This window comes from Leptosomus discolor, chromosome 3 (assembly GCF_034619465.1).
Source record: "Leptosomus discolor isolate bLepDis1 chromosome 3, bLepDis1.hap2, whole genome shotgun sequence".
Classification (NCBI taxonomy): Eukaryota; Metazoa; Chordata; class Aves; order Leptosomiformes; family Leptosomidae; genus Leptosomus; species Leptosomus discolor.
This window is the reverse complement of record NC_141393.1, coordinates 17,321,070-17,337,404: the sequence shown is the minus strand read 5'-3', so window position 1 is coordinate 17,337,404 and position 16,335 is coordinate 17,321,070. Positions and strand designations below refer to the sequence as shown.

The following is a 16,335-nucleotide window of genomic DNA, read 5'->3' as shown; positions in this document are numbered from 1 at the left end:
ATTCTCAGAGTGATGCATTTTATTAGAAGTAGCATTTAATTCTAGTTACTACATTATGTGGGGGGAAAAAAACAAACAAAACAGACTTGCACATGATTGATTATTCCAGAATTTAGGAACAGCAGCAGTAGAACTGAAGGCTCTGCTTCCTAATGTTTACATTTACTTTAGAATACTTTTGTAAGTTTTGATGCAACAGTTCTGTAAGATTTTTTGATGTTTCATTTTTAGTGTTCTCATAAGATCATGCTAAAAGTTTTGAAGTTTAAGGAAAGTAACTTATTGAGGAAACAAAGGAAAAGTCAAATAAAGCTGCAACCTAAGGCTTTGTGCTGCTAACTCAATCCTTCACTCAAGCACTGTTGTTAAAAGAGTTTCTACTCAATACACCTTTGGTTCAGTCCACCAAACATCCTCACTAACCCAGAACTTTTAATTCTATTAATTCCTGTCCTTTCTTAGGCTGGTAATCAGCTGGTTTAGATTTCAAAATGAACTGCATAAAGCAGTTTCGATCAATCACAGTTATGACAATAATAATCCTGTAGTCCTGTATTTTTACTCTTAACATGCATGCTACCCAATATGTCATCAGTAAAGCTGTGGAATTAAATCAACCCGCTGCCATTCAATCTTCTAGTGAAATTTTTATATATACAGCTTATTACAGCATACCTTTTACATAATATCATTGGACTGTTACCACTTACTTTTTTGCTTCTCATATATGACAGCCGTCCCTCATGAGCATCAGGGTAAGTGCAAAACAAGTATGTAGTGATGGCATGCTTTAAAAATGAATCACCAAGCATTTCTAGCCGCTCCAGATTAAATCCATCACTAGCATTTGAAAGAGTCAAAGCTTGAAGAATGAGACCAGGATTAGGACCAAGAGTTTTTGAGGAGTACCCACTGGAAGGGTTCTTTTCAGAATCTGCTCTGTCTTTTGAAAGATTAATAGCTTTTGAAGTACTGGTCGTCACTGCCATTTTGGGGCATCCATCTGAGGTAGATCTGTTAGCATTTCCATCAAGGTATTTATTACTCAGTAGAGTACATTCATTGCTGGGCTTGGGCTGGTTCTCACTGTTGTATAAATTCTGAATGGGATATGAGGTAGTTGGTTGTACAGGTATTTCCTGCCTGCAGTAATTCAGCTGATTTCCTTGGCAAAAGTCTCTGTTAACTAAATCACAATTGCCATTGGCAAGATTTTTATTGTAAGAAACACCATTAATTGCTGCAAGTTCTGCCGAGACATCAATTTGGAGTTTACTGGGTGACTCATTGAGCAATGTTCTGTAACTCACAGACATTTGGTCATGGTTTTCTATAGAAGAGGTTCTATTAGCACCTTGATGTGCAGCATTTTCAGGGACTACAATTGTGCTGTGCTTACAGTAATTTTCATTCTCTACTAAAGAAGAGTTAGGAATAGAGATGAAAGATTTGCTGTCAATAGACTTTTTCCATCCGAAGTCCAAGTTAGGATATCTGTAAAGACACACGCTGATTTTATTAACAAAATAATATCATCACAAGACATGAAGAGTCTACATGCACACTCTGAAAAGAACAAAGACTGCACCATCTAACTTCAGTATTCACAATCACATCTTTTTAATCTATGTTTCACTGAAAACGGACACGAGTTAAATGAAAGGTATCAGTTTTAAATTCATGAAGTAATGGTTAAGTTTCCACCTTGTCTTCCAATGAAATCAGATATCATAATGAAAAAATACATGCCTGAAATCTGCAGGAAGTGATTTAACCCCTACACCAGCATCAGTGGCTGTTTGAGCTCTTAGTTCTTCTGCCGTCAAAAGGCAGTGCAGGCGATAAAGTATGCTGGGGAGGCAAACTGCTTTTCTCCACAATGATGCAGGAATAGGATGTATAGCACAGAGCTCTGGAACTAGTATCTGGAGAGAGGAGGGGGGGGGAAAAATTTTACCTGTAAAGGCAGTCATCAGATTGCTGCTAAGAGAGGCAACTTGAATTAGATACTTCTATTTTACCTGCTTATTCTGCAAACTTTCCCACTTTGCCTTCCTCTTCTCAGCACTGCTTAGTGGAAGTGCTTTCCCCTTCTGATTCAAATGGCGAGGAGTCAAAAGATTAAGTCTAAAAAACATATGAAAATACTTTAATATAAGTACACAATTAATGAATAAAGCTTACTAGCCTAAACTTTCTAAAAGTGATGACTTATTCTTAGTATTCAACCTCAATGCATTGTGAAGTGACAACATAGTTACCTCTGGAAAAAAAAATGGACTCAAGTCACAGTTGTTATAGCATAAGTACTCCTCAAGAAAAAAAAAGTCAGTAATTATTGTGGAAAACACAAGCCCTCAGCTTTATCCCATAATTTAAAAAACAAAACAAAATAAGGTACTTTACTGTCAAACTACAAACACCAGACACAAATGTGACTGTTGTTACCTTGAAGATGTGTGGTCCACATCCAGCAGTGGCTGGTTGAGATTGGTAAGGTCAAGATTATACTTTGTTTTATAATATTCAGCAAAAGTTTCATATTCAGGGGATGGGAATTTACTGAGTGGAGTAAGATCAGTGTATACATCAGCTACATAGAATCGATGAGGCTGATCAAAATTCCGATACCTAAAAAACCATAAAAATATTTTGACATATGTTAGAGCGTTCTTCATGTTCTAATGCGGTCAGGTGATAAATCACTAAATCACTCGAGGTTTTTGGTTGGTGGCAACTAATAATTCTCAAAGAGATGTACTCAGCCACCTAACCCACTCCCACCCCCAATCAAAAAAAAAAAAAAAAAAGAAAAAAAAAGAGAGGGAAGGGGGAAAAATAATACTGGTTTAGGCACTGTGGCCAGATCTTCAGACTCAGACAGGTGAAATACCATAGTTTCATTGAAGTCCAGCAACTGTGTTAATCTGCACCACCTATCAGCTACTTCTACAGAACTAACTCTGATCACATGAAGTCCACCACATGGGTGGACTGTTCAGTAGACAAGGAATTGGCTGGATAGTTGCATTCAGAGAGTAGTCGTCAATGGCTCGATTATCAGACGGAAAATGGTGACAAGTGGTGTCCCTCAGGGATCTGTACTGGTACCAGAGTTGTTTAATCTCTTCATTAACGATACTGACAGTGGCCCTGTGTGCACACTCAGCAAGTTTGCTGATGGTACCAAGCTGGGTGGTGCAGTTGATATGCCAGAGGGACAGGGTGCCACCCAGAAGGACCTAGACAAGCTGGAGAGGTGGGCCCAGGTGAACCTCAGGAGGTCCAACAAGGCCAAGGGCAGGGCCCTGCACCTGGGCCGGGGCAATTGCCAGTATCAACACAGGCTGGGAGACGACATGCTAGAGGGCAGCCCTGTGGAAAAAGACTTGGGGGTACTGGTGGATGAGAAGCTGGACATGAGCCACCAATGTGCAATTGCAGTCCAGAAGGGCAATAGCATCCTGGGCTGCATCAAAAGAAATGCGGCCAGCAGATCAAGAGAGGTGATTCTTCCCCTCTACTCTGCCCTGGTGAGACCCCACCTGGAGTACTGCGTCCAGCTCTGGAGCCCTCAACACAAGAAGGACGTGGACCTGTTGGAGCATGTCCAGAGGAAGGCCATGAAAATGATCAGAGAGCTGGAGCACCTCTCCTACAAAAACAGGCTGAGAGTGGGGGTTGTTCAGCCTGGAGAATAAAAGGCTCCAGGGAGACCTTATAGCGACCTTTCAATACCTGAAAGGGGCCTACAAAAAGGCAGTGGAAGAACTGTTCACAAGGGTTTGTAGCAACTGGACGAGGGGTAATGGTTTTAAGCTAGAAAACAGTAGATTTAGGCTGGACATTAGGAAAAAGCTCTTTAATACGAGGGTGCTGGATCACTGGAACAGGTTGCCCAGCAAGGCAGGGGAAGCTCCATCCCTGGAGACATTCAAGGTCAGGCTCAATGGGGCTCTGAGCAACCTGATCTAGTTAGAGATGTCCCTGCTTATTGTAGGGGGGTTGGACTAGATGACCTTTGGAGGTCCCTTCCAACCAAATACATTCTATGATTCTATGACTCTAAGTAACGCTTACATACAGTCATGGTCCATCACCACTTTCTTTTTACACTAGTATTTTTACCACAGTATTCATCAGCACTGGTAGGAAAACATTTTTTAAAAAAAGTCTAACACAGGTGAGGCCAAAACAAAGTACTAATATTTATCTTCCACATACATTCTGCAACTACTGCTGTTTACAACATACTAGGTACAAGCAACAGTCAGTCAGTCCATTTTCTTTTTTCACATCATGTCGAACATGACATCAGGAATAATTAAGTCTCCACAAAATCTACCAATTCTGGAGAACCTTTGCATATCCAACACACAAAATGATGTAAATTTCTCCTCTGAATGCCAGTCAACAGAAAGATTCTTTTAACCAGTCTTTTTCACATACTAATTTTTCCATCTACCAACAGCATATCTTCCTTTAGTAGGCCTTTGGTGTGAATAAGAAGTAACCAGAGAACAGGACTCTCACTCAATCTTCCAAATTAAAATTGGTTTCAGTAGGCCATTTCTTGATGAAGTCTCAATATCAGAATACCACATAATATCAGAATACTACGTTCTGTGGTGAACTCTATTATTCCTAATAAAAAGGTAATGAGTCTTGAGAGACCTAAATACTTAAATCCTATTATATAAGATTAAATATTGACTAAAAAATATTTGAGACACCACCAGATACCTTCAGATTAATAGCATATCTTTCTTACAAGCAATTCTATTGCAGATACCAACATTCCCTGTTAGAACTGTTTGTATAAATATAATAGGTATATAACTGACGTATGTATACAGTACTCACCGTGGAATGATAACTGCATCCTGGTAATCTTCTAACTTGAAAATAAAAGGCATTTCTTTTGTATACTGTGTACTGGGAATGCCTGTACGTGCCTCAGATTTCTCAATGTCTTCCATAAACTTAAAGTCAATGTCCAAAGTGCTGGAGTCATCAACTTAAAAATCAAAACCACATAACTCAGTTATTCAGGGGAGAGTTTTCCAGGCTGAACTGTTCTGGGAAGTTGTAAATTACAAATTTTTTTTTCTTATTCTATACACATATTTGAGTATTTCCAAAAAATTTTAAAGACGACATATATACGACTTCAGACCCTTATGGAGTCAGCTGAAACCTACTATAAATCAACTCACATCACCAAGTTAAAACTAATTTAGAATTGTGAAGGAGTAATAAAAATATAGCTAACATTTTCATACTACGACATATGGTATTATTTCTACAGCTAACACCTGAAATTTAACATAAATATTAACAAATGCATTGCTAAAGCAATTCAAAGTTAATATTTAAAAAACAAGAGCTCTGTTCTTACCAACATTAAGAGGTAGAACACAATAGGCTGAATCAGCTTCTGTGGGTTTGAACTCTAGTGCAGGTTTCTCAAGACGAAGAATATGTGAAAAAATGTACTGGTGAAGTCGTGTTATCAGCTCAAGCATTTGCAGAGACAGAGTAAAACCAGATTTTTTAAGCTCGATAGATATTGTAACCTCTCCAGAGCGAGTATACACAGGAAAGTGAGGAATCTAAATAAGAAAAAAACAAAAGAAATTAAGAGAGAAAATCCAGAGTAGGTTCCTCTAGAGAGTACCAGTTTAGTTCAGATGCTGAGGTAGCGCTTGCCTGACTCAACAGCAAACTGGATCAAAACTTTGACCTTTGATGACCTTCAATTATAGGTAAGATTTTGAAGGCATAAATAATGAGTGCCTTTTGTGCCTTTTTTTTTTTTTTAATAGTCTCCCTTGGGTTTTACACTTCTCTATATATAAGATCAAATGAAATTAGAAGTCTCTTCCATCACGGAAGAAGAAACGTGAAAACCAGCAATATTCCTGAAATGTTTTCTTCTGCCGACAACAGAAAATAGACTTTGAAAAAATCTTCCTCGGACAAGTCTCATCTACAGAAAATGCCTTTCTATTAAAAATTTTCTGAAGCAAGAGGTGCCAATTTCAGTTAACGTGGACTTTTTTTTCTGTTGTTGCAGATTAGTAATGCTGAGAGGACTTGTTACCATAGCCCTCATGGATAAGGTAGTGCTGCAGGCCATCTCTGTAGCTGATATGCCACGCCTATCATACCTCATACAAAAAAGGAGGAACGTCTTGAATTTGCTACTGCAAAATAATAAAAAATAAAATTGTAAAATAAAAAGCTGACAAAAGTAGAACAGATTGTTCCATCACTAAAGAAAGAAAATGAAGTGCTCACTGGACTGGATGGATATTACTGCTTAGTTTCTGAAGGCTACTTGATACAAACAGCACATATAGTCATTTCCAAATCTTCAGTCTTGGGGAGGTAAGTGGAAAATGACAGGTTGTAAGGCACGTAGACTAAGGAAAGGAACTAGATTAATTACCTGAGGTATAGGTTTGGCTGTCAATATGCCAAAACATCGTGTTGTATCCTCAGGAGGATATAGCTTTCGTCTCCTGAAGTTGAGCTCATCAGGTAGAGGAGTTGTTAACACCATTCCTATTACATACAGGTAACAGGGCTGATCAGGTTTGGGATAACTATCCCTCAAACATTCTGGAATCTAAAAATAAAATAAAAAAGAGAAACATTACTATGATAAAAATTAGCAAAATTGACCTAAAGACTATTCTTTGAACAAGGATTCACATATTTATTTGGAACGGCATTGCTAAAAATGAGGAATAAAAAAAAAAATTAATCTGGACTAAAGTGACGTTTTCTTTCTTAAGCAAAAATGCTTGGTCAACACACTGGCCTGGCAGCCATGAGATGTGTCCATACACTTGCATCAATGGAGCACAATGATTCCAGATCTTCCTATTTGCCAGGAGTCAACTTCCATTACTTCCTCTGTATCCACTCCTGTGTTAGAAATACAAGTCTAACCGTAGAACACAGAAAGTACTTCACCATAAATATGACTGAAGTTTTGATGCCAACTTCCCTATTTAACCCAGTAACGCTGGAGCACAGTTTATGTCCAAGTTCTTTGGACCTTAACAGTAAGGATGGAGGGAAAAAAAAAGGAAAGAAAAAGAAAGGTGTGTGCACACAAGAAAAAACCCACATCCCAGTAATTCAATTTTCTTATAAGCTTGGCTGAACTTACAGCTTCATTAACACAGATTCTTTTCCCCAGCAGAACTGTTTAAAAGTATCAAAAGTTTTTTTTATATATTCAGGACAAACATACAAACAAAATTTGATACATTGCCCCTTTGCCCAGGCACTACACAATAGACATTTTCTAGTAACAGTTCTAGCTTGCAGATGTAAATACTCAAAACAGCCACAAGCACTTTTAACTCTGCTGCTCATATTTGCCATAGACCTCAAGAAACCGTGGTTTATGTTTGGTCCAAGTTCATTACTTTGTAGGTCTTAAAAATGATCCTCCTGTTTATCTAAAACTAAATTGCAATATATGTAGTCCTGGATTTTAAAGTTATACCATACCAAAACTATGGCCTTGGCTTATTGGAAAACTACTCAGAAGTTTAATAACTATATTAAGCCCAAAAGGATCTTCTAGACCTTCAACATTTGCCAAAGCTTCTTTTCCAGATATAAAAAGCTGATACAAAAGCAAGAGAAAGTATTCTTTGATTCTTTATTAAAAAAATGAAGAAAGAATGATGCATCACTTGACAAATCAACTGCTCTGAATGAGAGAAAACATTCATGCATTATACGAGCCACCCCTATTCCATCACTAGTGAGGTAAGAGGACTGAGAAAGGCACTTGCAACAAGAAGCACCAAGAAACACTGTGCAAAGATTCAAACTTTTTGTGAAGTCTTGCAAGAAAAAGGTTCTCATCTGTTGTTCTCTCTAATATACTATGTAATGCCACAGTATCCTTTCCTAAGCTTTCCTAATAACCAATTACTTAAACTACTAATAAAATGGGGGGATGTGGGGGATGCCAAGAACAGAATTATTTAAGGGCTATCACCATAACTGAGGCTGCATACGAACGTACACCAAGCACTGTACCCTATTACTGCAAGTGTATATGTTGACATTCCTACACATGACCAAAGGCTACCGGTTTCTCTGTGAAATGCAAAGATTATCAGAAGCTACCATGCAATCTGTTCTGAACCAGTTATTTGTCCTATTGAAAGGACCTTAGACGGACCCTGTAACAACTGCAGGGGAAAAAGAAAGGTGCTGGAGTAGTTGCAAAATGTTCTGACAACACTTTTTTTCTCCATTTTCTCTTACTTTTTAAAGTTATTTGCTGTTCCCCTATAAATACTATCTAAATCCAATTCTACAAACTGATGTGGCTGAAATCTGTCATAACAGAACCACGGATAAGTTACTTACTAATGCAGAACTACAGTAAATACCTTATGTGACACCTTTAGTGTATTAAGCATAATATTTAAAACTATTTTAAAAATAAAAAATATTACATATACATGTATTTGATATTCTAAGATTGAAACAAAAAATTATGAAATCCTGTGTTTGATCAGTAAAGTCGCTAAACTAAACCAAACGTCTGGAAAAAAAAGATAAATAAAATTTGTGTTTAGCACCTGGCAGGTAACTTTGAGCCCCTGGGCATCTCCTTCAATCTTCCATTATTTGTCTAGAAAGCCAGTAATTCTTTCTTTGCTGTAGTATATTTACTAGATTGCAAATGCAGGACAAATCTTCCTCCCAGTTATTTCTATACTAGGCAAACACAGTCAACAAGCTTTACAGAAAAATGTACATTCCTTGAACCACAGGCATGCTTCCAAAGCGTATGGTCCCATAAGCTCATGCAAGTAATAATGCAAGTTTCCATAGTTAAAACTGCAAAATATTTCCACTACAAATGCAAGACTTGTTGTAAAAGACTGAAATCAGATTAGATTATGAGTTGCCAATTTTGTCTTATCAGTACATAAAGCATTTGATCAGAGAAGTGGACAGAAGTGAGTGATACTAACAGCTTTAGGATAGCACTGTCTTCTTTTTGTAGAGCCTGGCCTTCCTGGAACACTGGTTTCTTCTTCATCATGTAAATCAAGCTCCTCCTCATATTTAACCGTTTCTTTACCAACTGGCATCAAATGATCATCCAGTTCACCTGAATATTATGAAAGAGTATAAAGAAACAGCTCTATAATCAATCAAATCTTGGTTCCTTCAGATACTACACAGTAGATGTGACCGCTCATGAAAACAGCTCACCTAAGTTTTTAAAATACACTTACTACTGCAAGGCTCTGAAAGTGCAACTTTTGGGAAAGAGTGATAAAGGGTAAATTTCTGAAAAAAAAATTCTTATAGTAAAAACCTCTGAAATTTTATTTAAAAAATTGAATTCTATAATGAAAATATCAAAGAAAAATACACTTTTTGCCCATAAAAAACCACCAGTGACTGAAATACTGCTTTAAAAATCCCTCAACATGGCATTATGCCAAGAAAGCGGGCACAGTTATATTTCTGTATCATTCTCAAACAGGAATTACTACTGTTGAATGTGCACTCTCAACGCTGAGTTGAGCCATCATGGCGTTATTCTTGGATACTTTCATTGGTATGAATTCAGTGATCAAAATGTTTAACTCAGGAAAAAAATAAAAATCCCAGACCTACAATTTTTTTGCTTAAAAGATACAGAAATACTTCTGTACTTCATCAAAGCACCCATAACATGGAATTATCTTTAAAACATTCCACAATAAAGAATGCGCTCCCTTACACTTACTAGAGACAACAGAGCTGAAGTAATCCTGCGATGTGCTGTTTTTGGAACATGACTTGTGACACAGTAGAGGATACAATAAATTTAGGGCTGTGTATTTTATATCTTAATTTGTTACAATTTACTTTAAGAACCAGGTTATTTTTTTGCTGCAGGATGTAGTCCCTGACCTATATTCATCATCTTCTAGAGATTAAGACTACTGTCTTGTTTTTCCCCTTTATTAAGCATATTCAATGTCAAAATCTGTGTGTCTTGTATTAATGTTGCATTTGCTGCCTAGGACAAAATACATTAAATATCAAGATTCTCCTGGAAAATTTAACTTTAGCTTACAGGGTGTAAGCTAAATTAGTAAGTACATGATCATATCACAAAACAAGGCAAGAGAAAGGAAGCTATAGTAGATGGCTGCAGCAGACATGCATGTATATGCATAATATCCATACCATGTTCAATTTCACAATTATAAAACACACTTTACTGCTTTTCCAGCTCTTACCAATTTTGTGCAGTTTTTCACAGCAAATAAGAGCTACAACTCTCTCAGCCAGTCTTGCACAACTCATTGGAGGACCCTACAAACATTTAAATAATTCTTAAAAACTTCAGTTCATCAGTACATTACTTATTATACATGGTTAATTAGTTTAACACAAACATATTAGATAAGCAAAACTTAAAAAAAAAAATACATTCATGACAGGTTTGTGAAGATATTCAGGCTTATGCTTTTTTTCACATAATTCCACATAATTTTTCCAGAAGCCAAAATTACAAGAACTCAACATACTATTGATCAAAACCAATAAAGGACGTTTTCCTACAACTGATACATAAATGTGCAAAAAAACGAGGCATTGGGAAGAATTTATAAATATTTTTGCCTTTGGAATAAACAGTAACTGCTGGAAAACAGATTATAACAGAAATAAGCATTGATCTAGTTACAGTGCACAATACAGGAAGAGAAAAAGTGATTTTTCATTAACAGCAATGAAACTAATTCTAGAAACATCACAGACATCTATATCAACATATTCACTTATTTCCATGCTTCCCCAAATACCTACAACAATTGAAGCTCGTAGAGGTGAGTTGATTGGCAGGTACAGAGTAGAGTAAAACGTATGATCAGGAAGTTCTCGGGTTTTACACTTGGGAGCTAGGTGTGTAAATGGATCACTTGGTAATCTAGCGCAGTACCTAAGTTGACAAAACATTTTACAAGTCATCAAAATCTGAAAAGTTGAAACCCGAACACATTTCAGTGGAATGTTGCCTTACTGGTGTAAGGGCTACAGAAGATGATTTCAGGCCACACTGAGCACTGCAAGGGTACACTGTTGACTCATATTCAACTAACTACTGAGCAGAAGACCTCCAAGTTCTTTAGTACAAAGCTGGTGTCCAGCAAGGTGCGCACTCTCCTTCTCTGGAGATATTCAAAACCCATCTGGACGTGCTCCTGTGTGACCTGCTCTAGGCTAACCTGCTTTGGCGGGGGAGTTGGACCAGATGATCTCCAGAGGTCCCTTCCAACTCCTACCATTCTGTGATTCTGTGAAGGTGGTTCCAAGGTTGTAATGATGCACAAGACTATTCTACCTCAAGTCCCAGAGTTTGCATTTGTCTTTGTTTAATCTCCTGAGTTTACTGTTGTCCTATTCCTCCTATTTGCCATAGGAGGAATAACGAATTCCCATTTGTCATGGTTCCCCCTCTGAATGATAGCCTTTTTTCCACCGCAGTCACTTCCCCCTCTCCCAACTCTCTATCAAATGCAAATGTGCTGACGTTAAACTGTACTGGACCTCCTAACAGCTCATGAGTAATACCACGTATAACCAGCTGCCAGCTAGGCTTTGAACCATCTATCATTACACCCTTCGAATCAGACTGCTTCACCAGGTTTTATTTACCAGGCAGTCCACTGAAGTGGTCTGCATCTCAAGAATTTGGCTACTAAGGTACTATGGCAATCACATTAAAAGCTTTACTTAAGTAAATAACTTCCACTGCTTTTTCCCTGCTCAGAGTCCATCACTTCATCACATAGGAGACAACAAGGTTGGTCAAGGCAAAAACTGCCCTCAATAAAACTCCGTTGGCTCTGCCAACCCTTTTTCTCTATGTGCCTGGAAAGTGCTTCCATAAGTACTTGGTCCATAATATTCCGGATGACTAAGTTAAAAATTAACCAGTCCATAAGCATCCTGGATAGTCTTCCTTGTCTTTTCTAAAAATGTCGTAACATCTACCTTTTCCTGTCACTGAGTATCAACTCTAATTGCCATGGCCTTATAAAGATGATAATTAGCTAGTTCCCTTGGAAGCATACCATTCTGTCTTGTGGACTTGTATTATGTTCAGGTTATTTACTATGTTTGTTTTTAAACATGACAACAGATTGCTATTACAAATGTGAGTATTACAACTTGAAGATTTTACTACAGTTTTAACATGCCACTTTATTTTTAAAGCTAGCTTGTCAAGAACAAAGAAAAACCAAAAAAATGATCTTACTAACCACCCTGAAACAGAATGTTTTCAGGACAGCTTTTAATTAAACAGGAACTGATTTCGCTAAATTTACTATCAGAGCTAGAACCTCTGCAGGATAAAGAGACAAAAAGCAAATTATCCTTTCAAACTGCTGTGACCACTTTCTTTAGGAGACAAGAGCCTGTCAAGATTCCTAAGAGAAAACGTGTACAATGCCCCAGCCTATGCTTCTATGTTGCAAGACAGACTAAGAAAGTTTTTATTCAAAGACAAGCAGTAAGAAGTGAATATACCTCTTACCTATTTATGTGTCCAATAGCAGTGTTAATAGTAACTCTCGGACTGTTCTCATCTGGCCTCAACACATAGGGTGGAAATACATCATCATCATCAACAATGGGTTCAGTTTCAGTTTCATTGGTATCAACAGATTTTGAGCATTTGTTTCTGAGGATCTTAAAGATTTCAAAAACAGAACATGATGAGAGGTGTTTATCTTAAAAAATACTATGACACACTTAACAAAACCAGGCACGTTCCTTTGACCTCATACCTTCTCAATTGCTTTGTATGTCTTAAGATCTTCTTCAAAACTTTTGATTTTGTCTGTATCTGCTAACATAATATAATTGGAAATTGGTGCTCTAGCTCTCCCTTTTGACTGTACATAGGAACGGTATTCTGTGGGTAAATCAAAACGCACCACCAAGTTGCATTTTGGTATGTCAACACCCTCTTCTACAATACTAGTAGCAATAAGTAAGTTGGTCTCGTGTGCTCGAAATTTTCTAAGAACCTGCAAAGGTAACGAAGACAAATTTGAGAGATTAATCTGACATCTGTTTCCATCATCAGATTCATCAAAAGGAATAATAAAAAGAAGAGTGGATCAGACATGGCAAAAACTTGTCTAAGTATGCAGATATAAAAGTATTAAAACAAAACATCTTTCCAGAAACACAGCAAGACTGTTTATCAGAATAGGCAGATTTCTAGGAATCAAATCTTATACGTGGAATTACATGAGTCCAAGAAGTTAGCACAGCAACGCAGAGGATCCCACCTATTTATTTACAATTTTTCAGTTGCAGTACAAAAAACCGCTGCTTTCAGGACGGCATCTTTTCCAACTATTTCTGAGGTTGAAAACATCTTCAGGGGTGGAGCATATTCTAGAGCTGGTACTTCTGATATTTATACTAACTACTAAACAATACTAAGGAAAGGCTGAGGGGGGCAGGGGGGGGACAGGGGGAGGTCAGAAGGACAAACCAGCAAGGGGTAAAGGATAAATGCATTTGCTTTCAAAATACTTTACATGCTTTAAGTGAGGTCAAAATTATGGAATTATATAATTTAACAACTTATATAATTTAACGATTTACCAAACTAGCTTTTAACAAACATAAATATTAAAACCAGCTTAACTGTTGAAAATGTCAGGCACCTTGATTTTCTTTACAGTATTACTGTACTACTACTAACCCCATGCAGAATAATTACATGGTTGATGATCTGACTAGACATAAACATGATTTTACATGTTTTAATTTCTGTTTGTGTAATGTGACATAGTAATGTCTCCAATCATGTTTGGGTTTTGGTGTTCGTTTTTGTTTTTTTTTTTTTTTTTTTAAATGAAAAACATCTGTATCCGCAATAAGTATGCATATTTGTTAAACCAAGGGTATTCCCTGAACTTCCAGTGACTGTCTCTGCCTGTTGGTTTGTCTTCTTTTTAAGATACACACATAAAAAAAAAAAAAAAAACCACAAAGAAGAAAAGAGAGAAGAAAACAAAAGGTTCTGAAGGTACTGCTAGTTTCAACTATTTTTCTTGAAGTTACCTCTTCCTGTTTTCTGAATTCTACTTCCATCTGCTTGTTACGAGGCTGGTTCTTGCCAATGCCATGTCCAGTTATAAAATTGCTACTGATGTAAGCCAGTTCCGGGTCTTGCTTGCCAGCTTCTTTTATCAACCTAAAAATATTATGTGCATTTTTAGAAGTCACACAATCCAGAAAATGGAAGGCAATCTTTGTTTGCAAGACAGACCTACATTAAAAGAAACGATGGAAGCACAACAATTATGTCATATTAAGACATAAACTGACCTTGGTCTTCTCTAAAAACACTAGTTTTAGTGAAAACCTCTAAGGATAATAAAAGACAGACTGCATACACGCACAGCATGAGTGTGCATGCTTCACACATTTCAGATCTATCATGGTAAAACCAGGTATTTTAAAAACAAACTATTACTCTAAGGCTCCCTGTTGTTAAGGCACCCTACTCACAACCGCCTTAGTTAACCTCACTTTCTGTAAATTATGACCGATTTTAGAAGACAGACCTGTAACTACTCCCTCAAGAAAGTGTATTTCCTCAATATAAGGTGTTAATTTTTAGGTTAAAACATAGATTGTTATTCTCCTTAATATTAAAATTCATATTCTGTTCAGGTATACTAGTGACAAAATGTTGACCTGTTATTCTGAAGAGTGATGCTCAGCCTAGCCAGTGAGATGTTTACTACTTTTGAAATTAACCCAAATGTATCTACAACTGGAGGACTTAATCCAGTTCTTTAAAAGGAACACTGAACAGGGAGGTGAGGATCATCCATGCTCTCAGTTTATTTCCCCACATCCTTCTTTAGGTTACAGGAGCAGAATAGGCTGGCCTCTGCAGCATGTTGATTTCACAGACAAGGTAGAAGACTGCTCGTATAAATAATGCACTGAATCTAGAACTCTGCATTTATAAATTTAAAGCATAATTACATTGTGCAATCAAAGTAATTATGCTGTAGCATTCTTAGTTGACCTGTTTTCAGCATGGACAGAACTTGGGATTTCTCAACCATAACAGGTTTTTGAGCAGCACAGCCAATAAAAATAAGGGATCATATGTTAAAAAAATTACATCCCTTGCGTATCTCACTACAGCTGTCCAGTACCAACCTGCTCACAGCACATCCACCACACCCATTACCAGGTGCTCCTCATATCCAAAGGATGGGCTGCCTCTCTATATCTCCAACAGTAACTCACACCTGTCCCAATTACATCTCTAGCAGTTCCGCCTCACATACAAGATCAGTGCTGTGCCAGTCGCCAGCTACGTGCCTATCACCTGCCCAGTGAGCTGCCGACAAACCAGATGGAAAATGGCAAAGTTCTCCCTGCCATTTCTACCCTTGGATAACTAAGTCTCTCCCCTTTACCTCATCACTGTTTTAAACAAGATTTATGGGAACATAAAACACCTTGAAGACCTCCTTCCTTTGCAATCTGTTAAAACTGGAATGGGTAGGGAATACAGGTAAGCGAATGGAAAAGTGGCAAACAGCTCGCTACCCTTACGGAAACAGACTAGAAGGATCCTCCTGTACTAAAATGCATGTGGTTTGCTAGTTCAAGGCTAAACAGATTCATGTTTCTGTATGGAGTCTAGGCTCTTGAGACAGACATAGTAAGAAAGTACGAGTTAATAACTGGACAAAACCCCTAATTATTTTTTTTAATATTTCTTTTTCCACACGGCATTTCTGTCAAGTCACATAGCTTCAGTCTGAGTACCTACTAAACATCTCAAACATTCTTACTGTATCTCACTTACAGAAATGGACAATTAAAAACATCTCAATAAACATTTCACTGTGCACATCTTCAAGTTCTTGAGAAACATTCAAGACTTCAAACTTGTGGTTAAAAAAACTATTATTAGTGGTAGTAACTAGTGTTTTTTCTCAAATAAATACAAAAACTTCTGCTTTCAGATCCCTCTAAGGAAGCTGAGAAGCACTGCAATGAAAATAGAAGGAAACTGGGCTTTAGAAAATGTTTTCTCTTCTGAAAAGGAGCTTACAGGCACCAGAACTTAACTGTACACATCAAATAAAACAGCAAGTGAGGCAGTTCATCATTTGTGTATAATAATAATCAAAGAGTGAGCTGAGATTTTTGGGTGTTTTTATTTTTTTTTCCCCTAATTCGTAGTATTTACAATATATGGCTGTTGCTAAAGTCCTCTAAAGAGATTAGCTC

At 37.3% G+C, this 16,335-nt stretch overlaps 1 protein-coding gene across 2 annotated transcripts in view; it reads right to left on the bottom strand.

Annotated features, from left to right (window-relative positions):
• The window catches only part of DICER1 (dicer 1, ribonuclease III), a 37,422-nt gene that overhangs the window by 11,390 nt on the left and 9,697 nt on the right, over window positions 1-16,335 (bottom strand). For both annotated transcript variants that reach the window (XM_086461923.1, XM_086461925.1), the window contains 13 exons: window positions 14,134-14,266; window positions 12,840-13,082; window positions 12,587-12,741; window positions 10,855-10,987; window positions 10,284-10,359; window positions 9,018-9,157; window positions 6,452-6,631; window positions 5,399-5,612; window positions 4,864-5,017; window positions 2,449-2,631; window positions 2,022-2,127; window positions 1,750-1,925; window positions 711-1,494 (listed from right to left, as the gene is read on the bottom strand). In XM_086461923.1, the coding sequence (XP_086318049.1) occupies window positions 711-1,494; window positions 1,750-1,925; window positions 2,022-2,127; window positions 2,449-2,631; window positions 4,864-5,017; window positions 5,399-5,612; window positions 6,452-6,631; window positions 9,018-9,157; window positions 10,284-10,359; window positions 10,855-10,987; window positions 12,587-12,741; window positions 12,840-13,082; window positions 14,134-14,266 (2,677 nt within the window). The remainder of the gene's footprint in view (window positions 1-710; window positions 1,495-1,749; window positions 1,926-2,021; window positions 2,128-2,448; window positions 2,632-4,863; window positions 5,018-5,398; window positions 5,613-6,451; window positions 6,632-9,017; window positions 9,158-10,283; window positions 10,360-10,854; window positions 10,988-12,586; window positions 12,742-12,839; window positions 13,083-14,133; window positions 14,267-16,335) is intronic.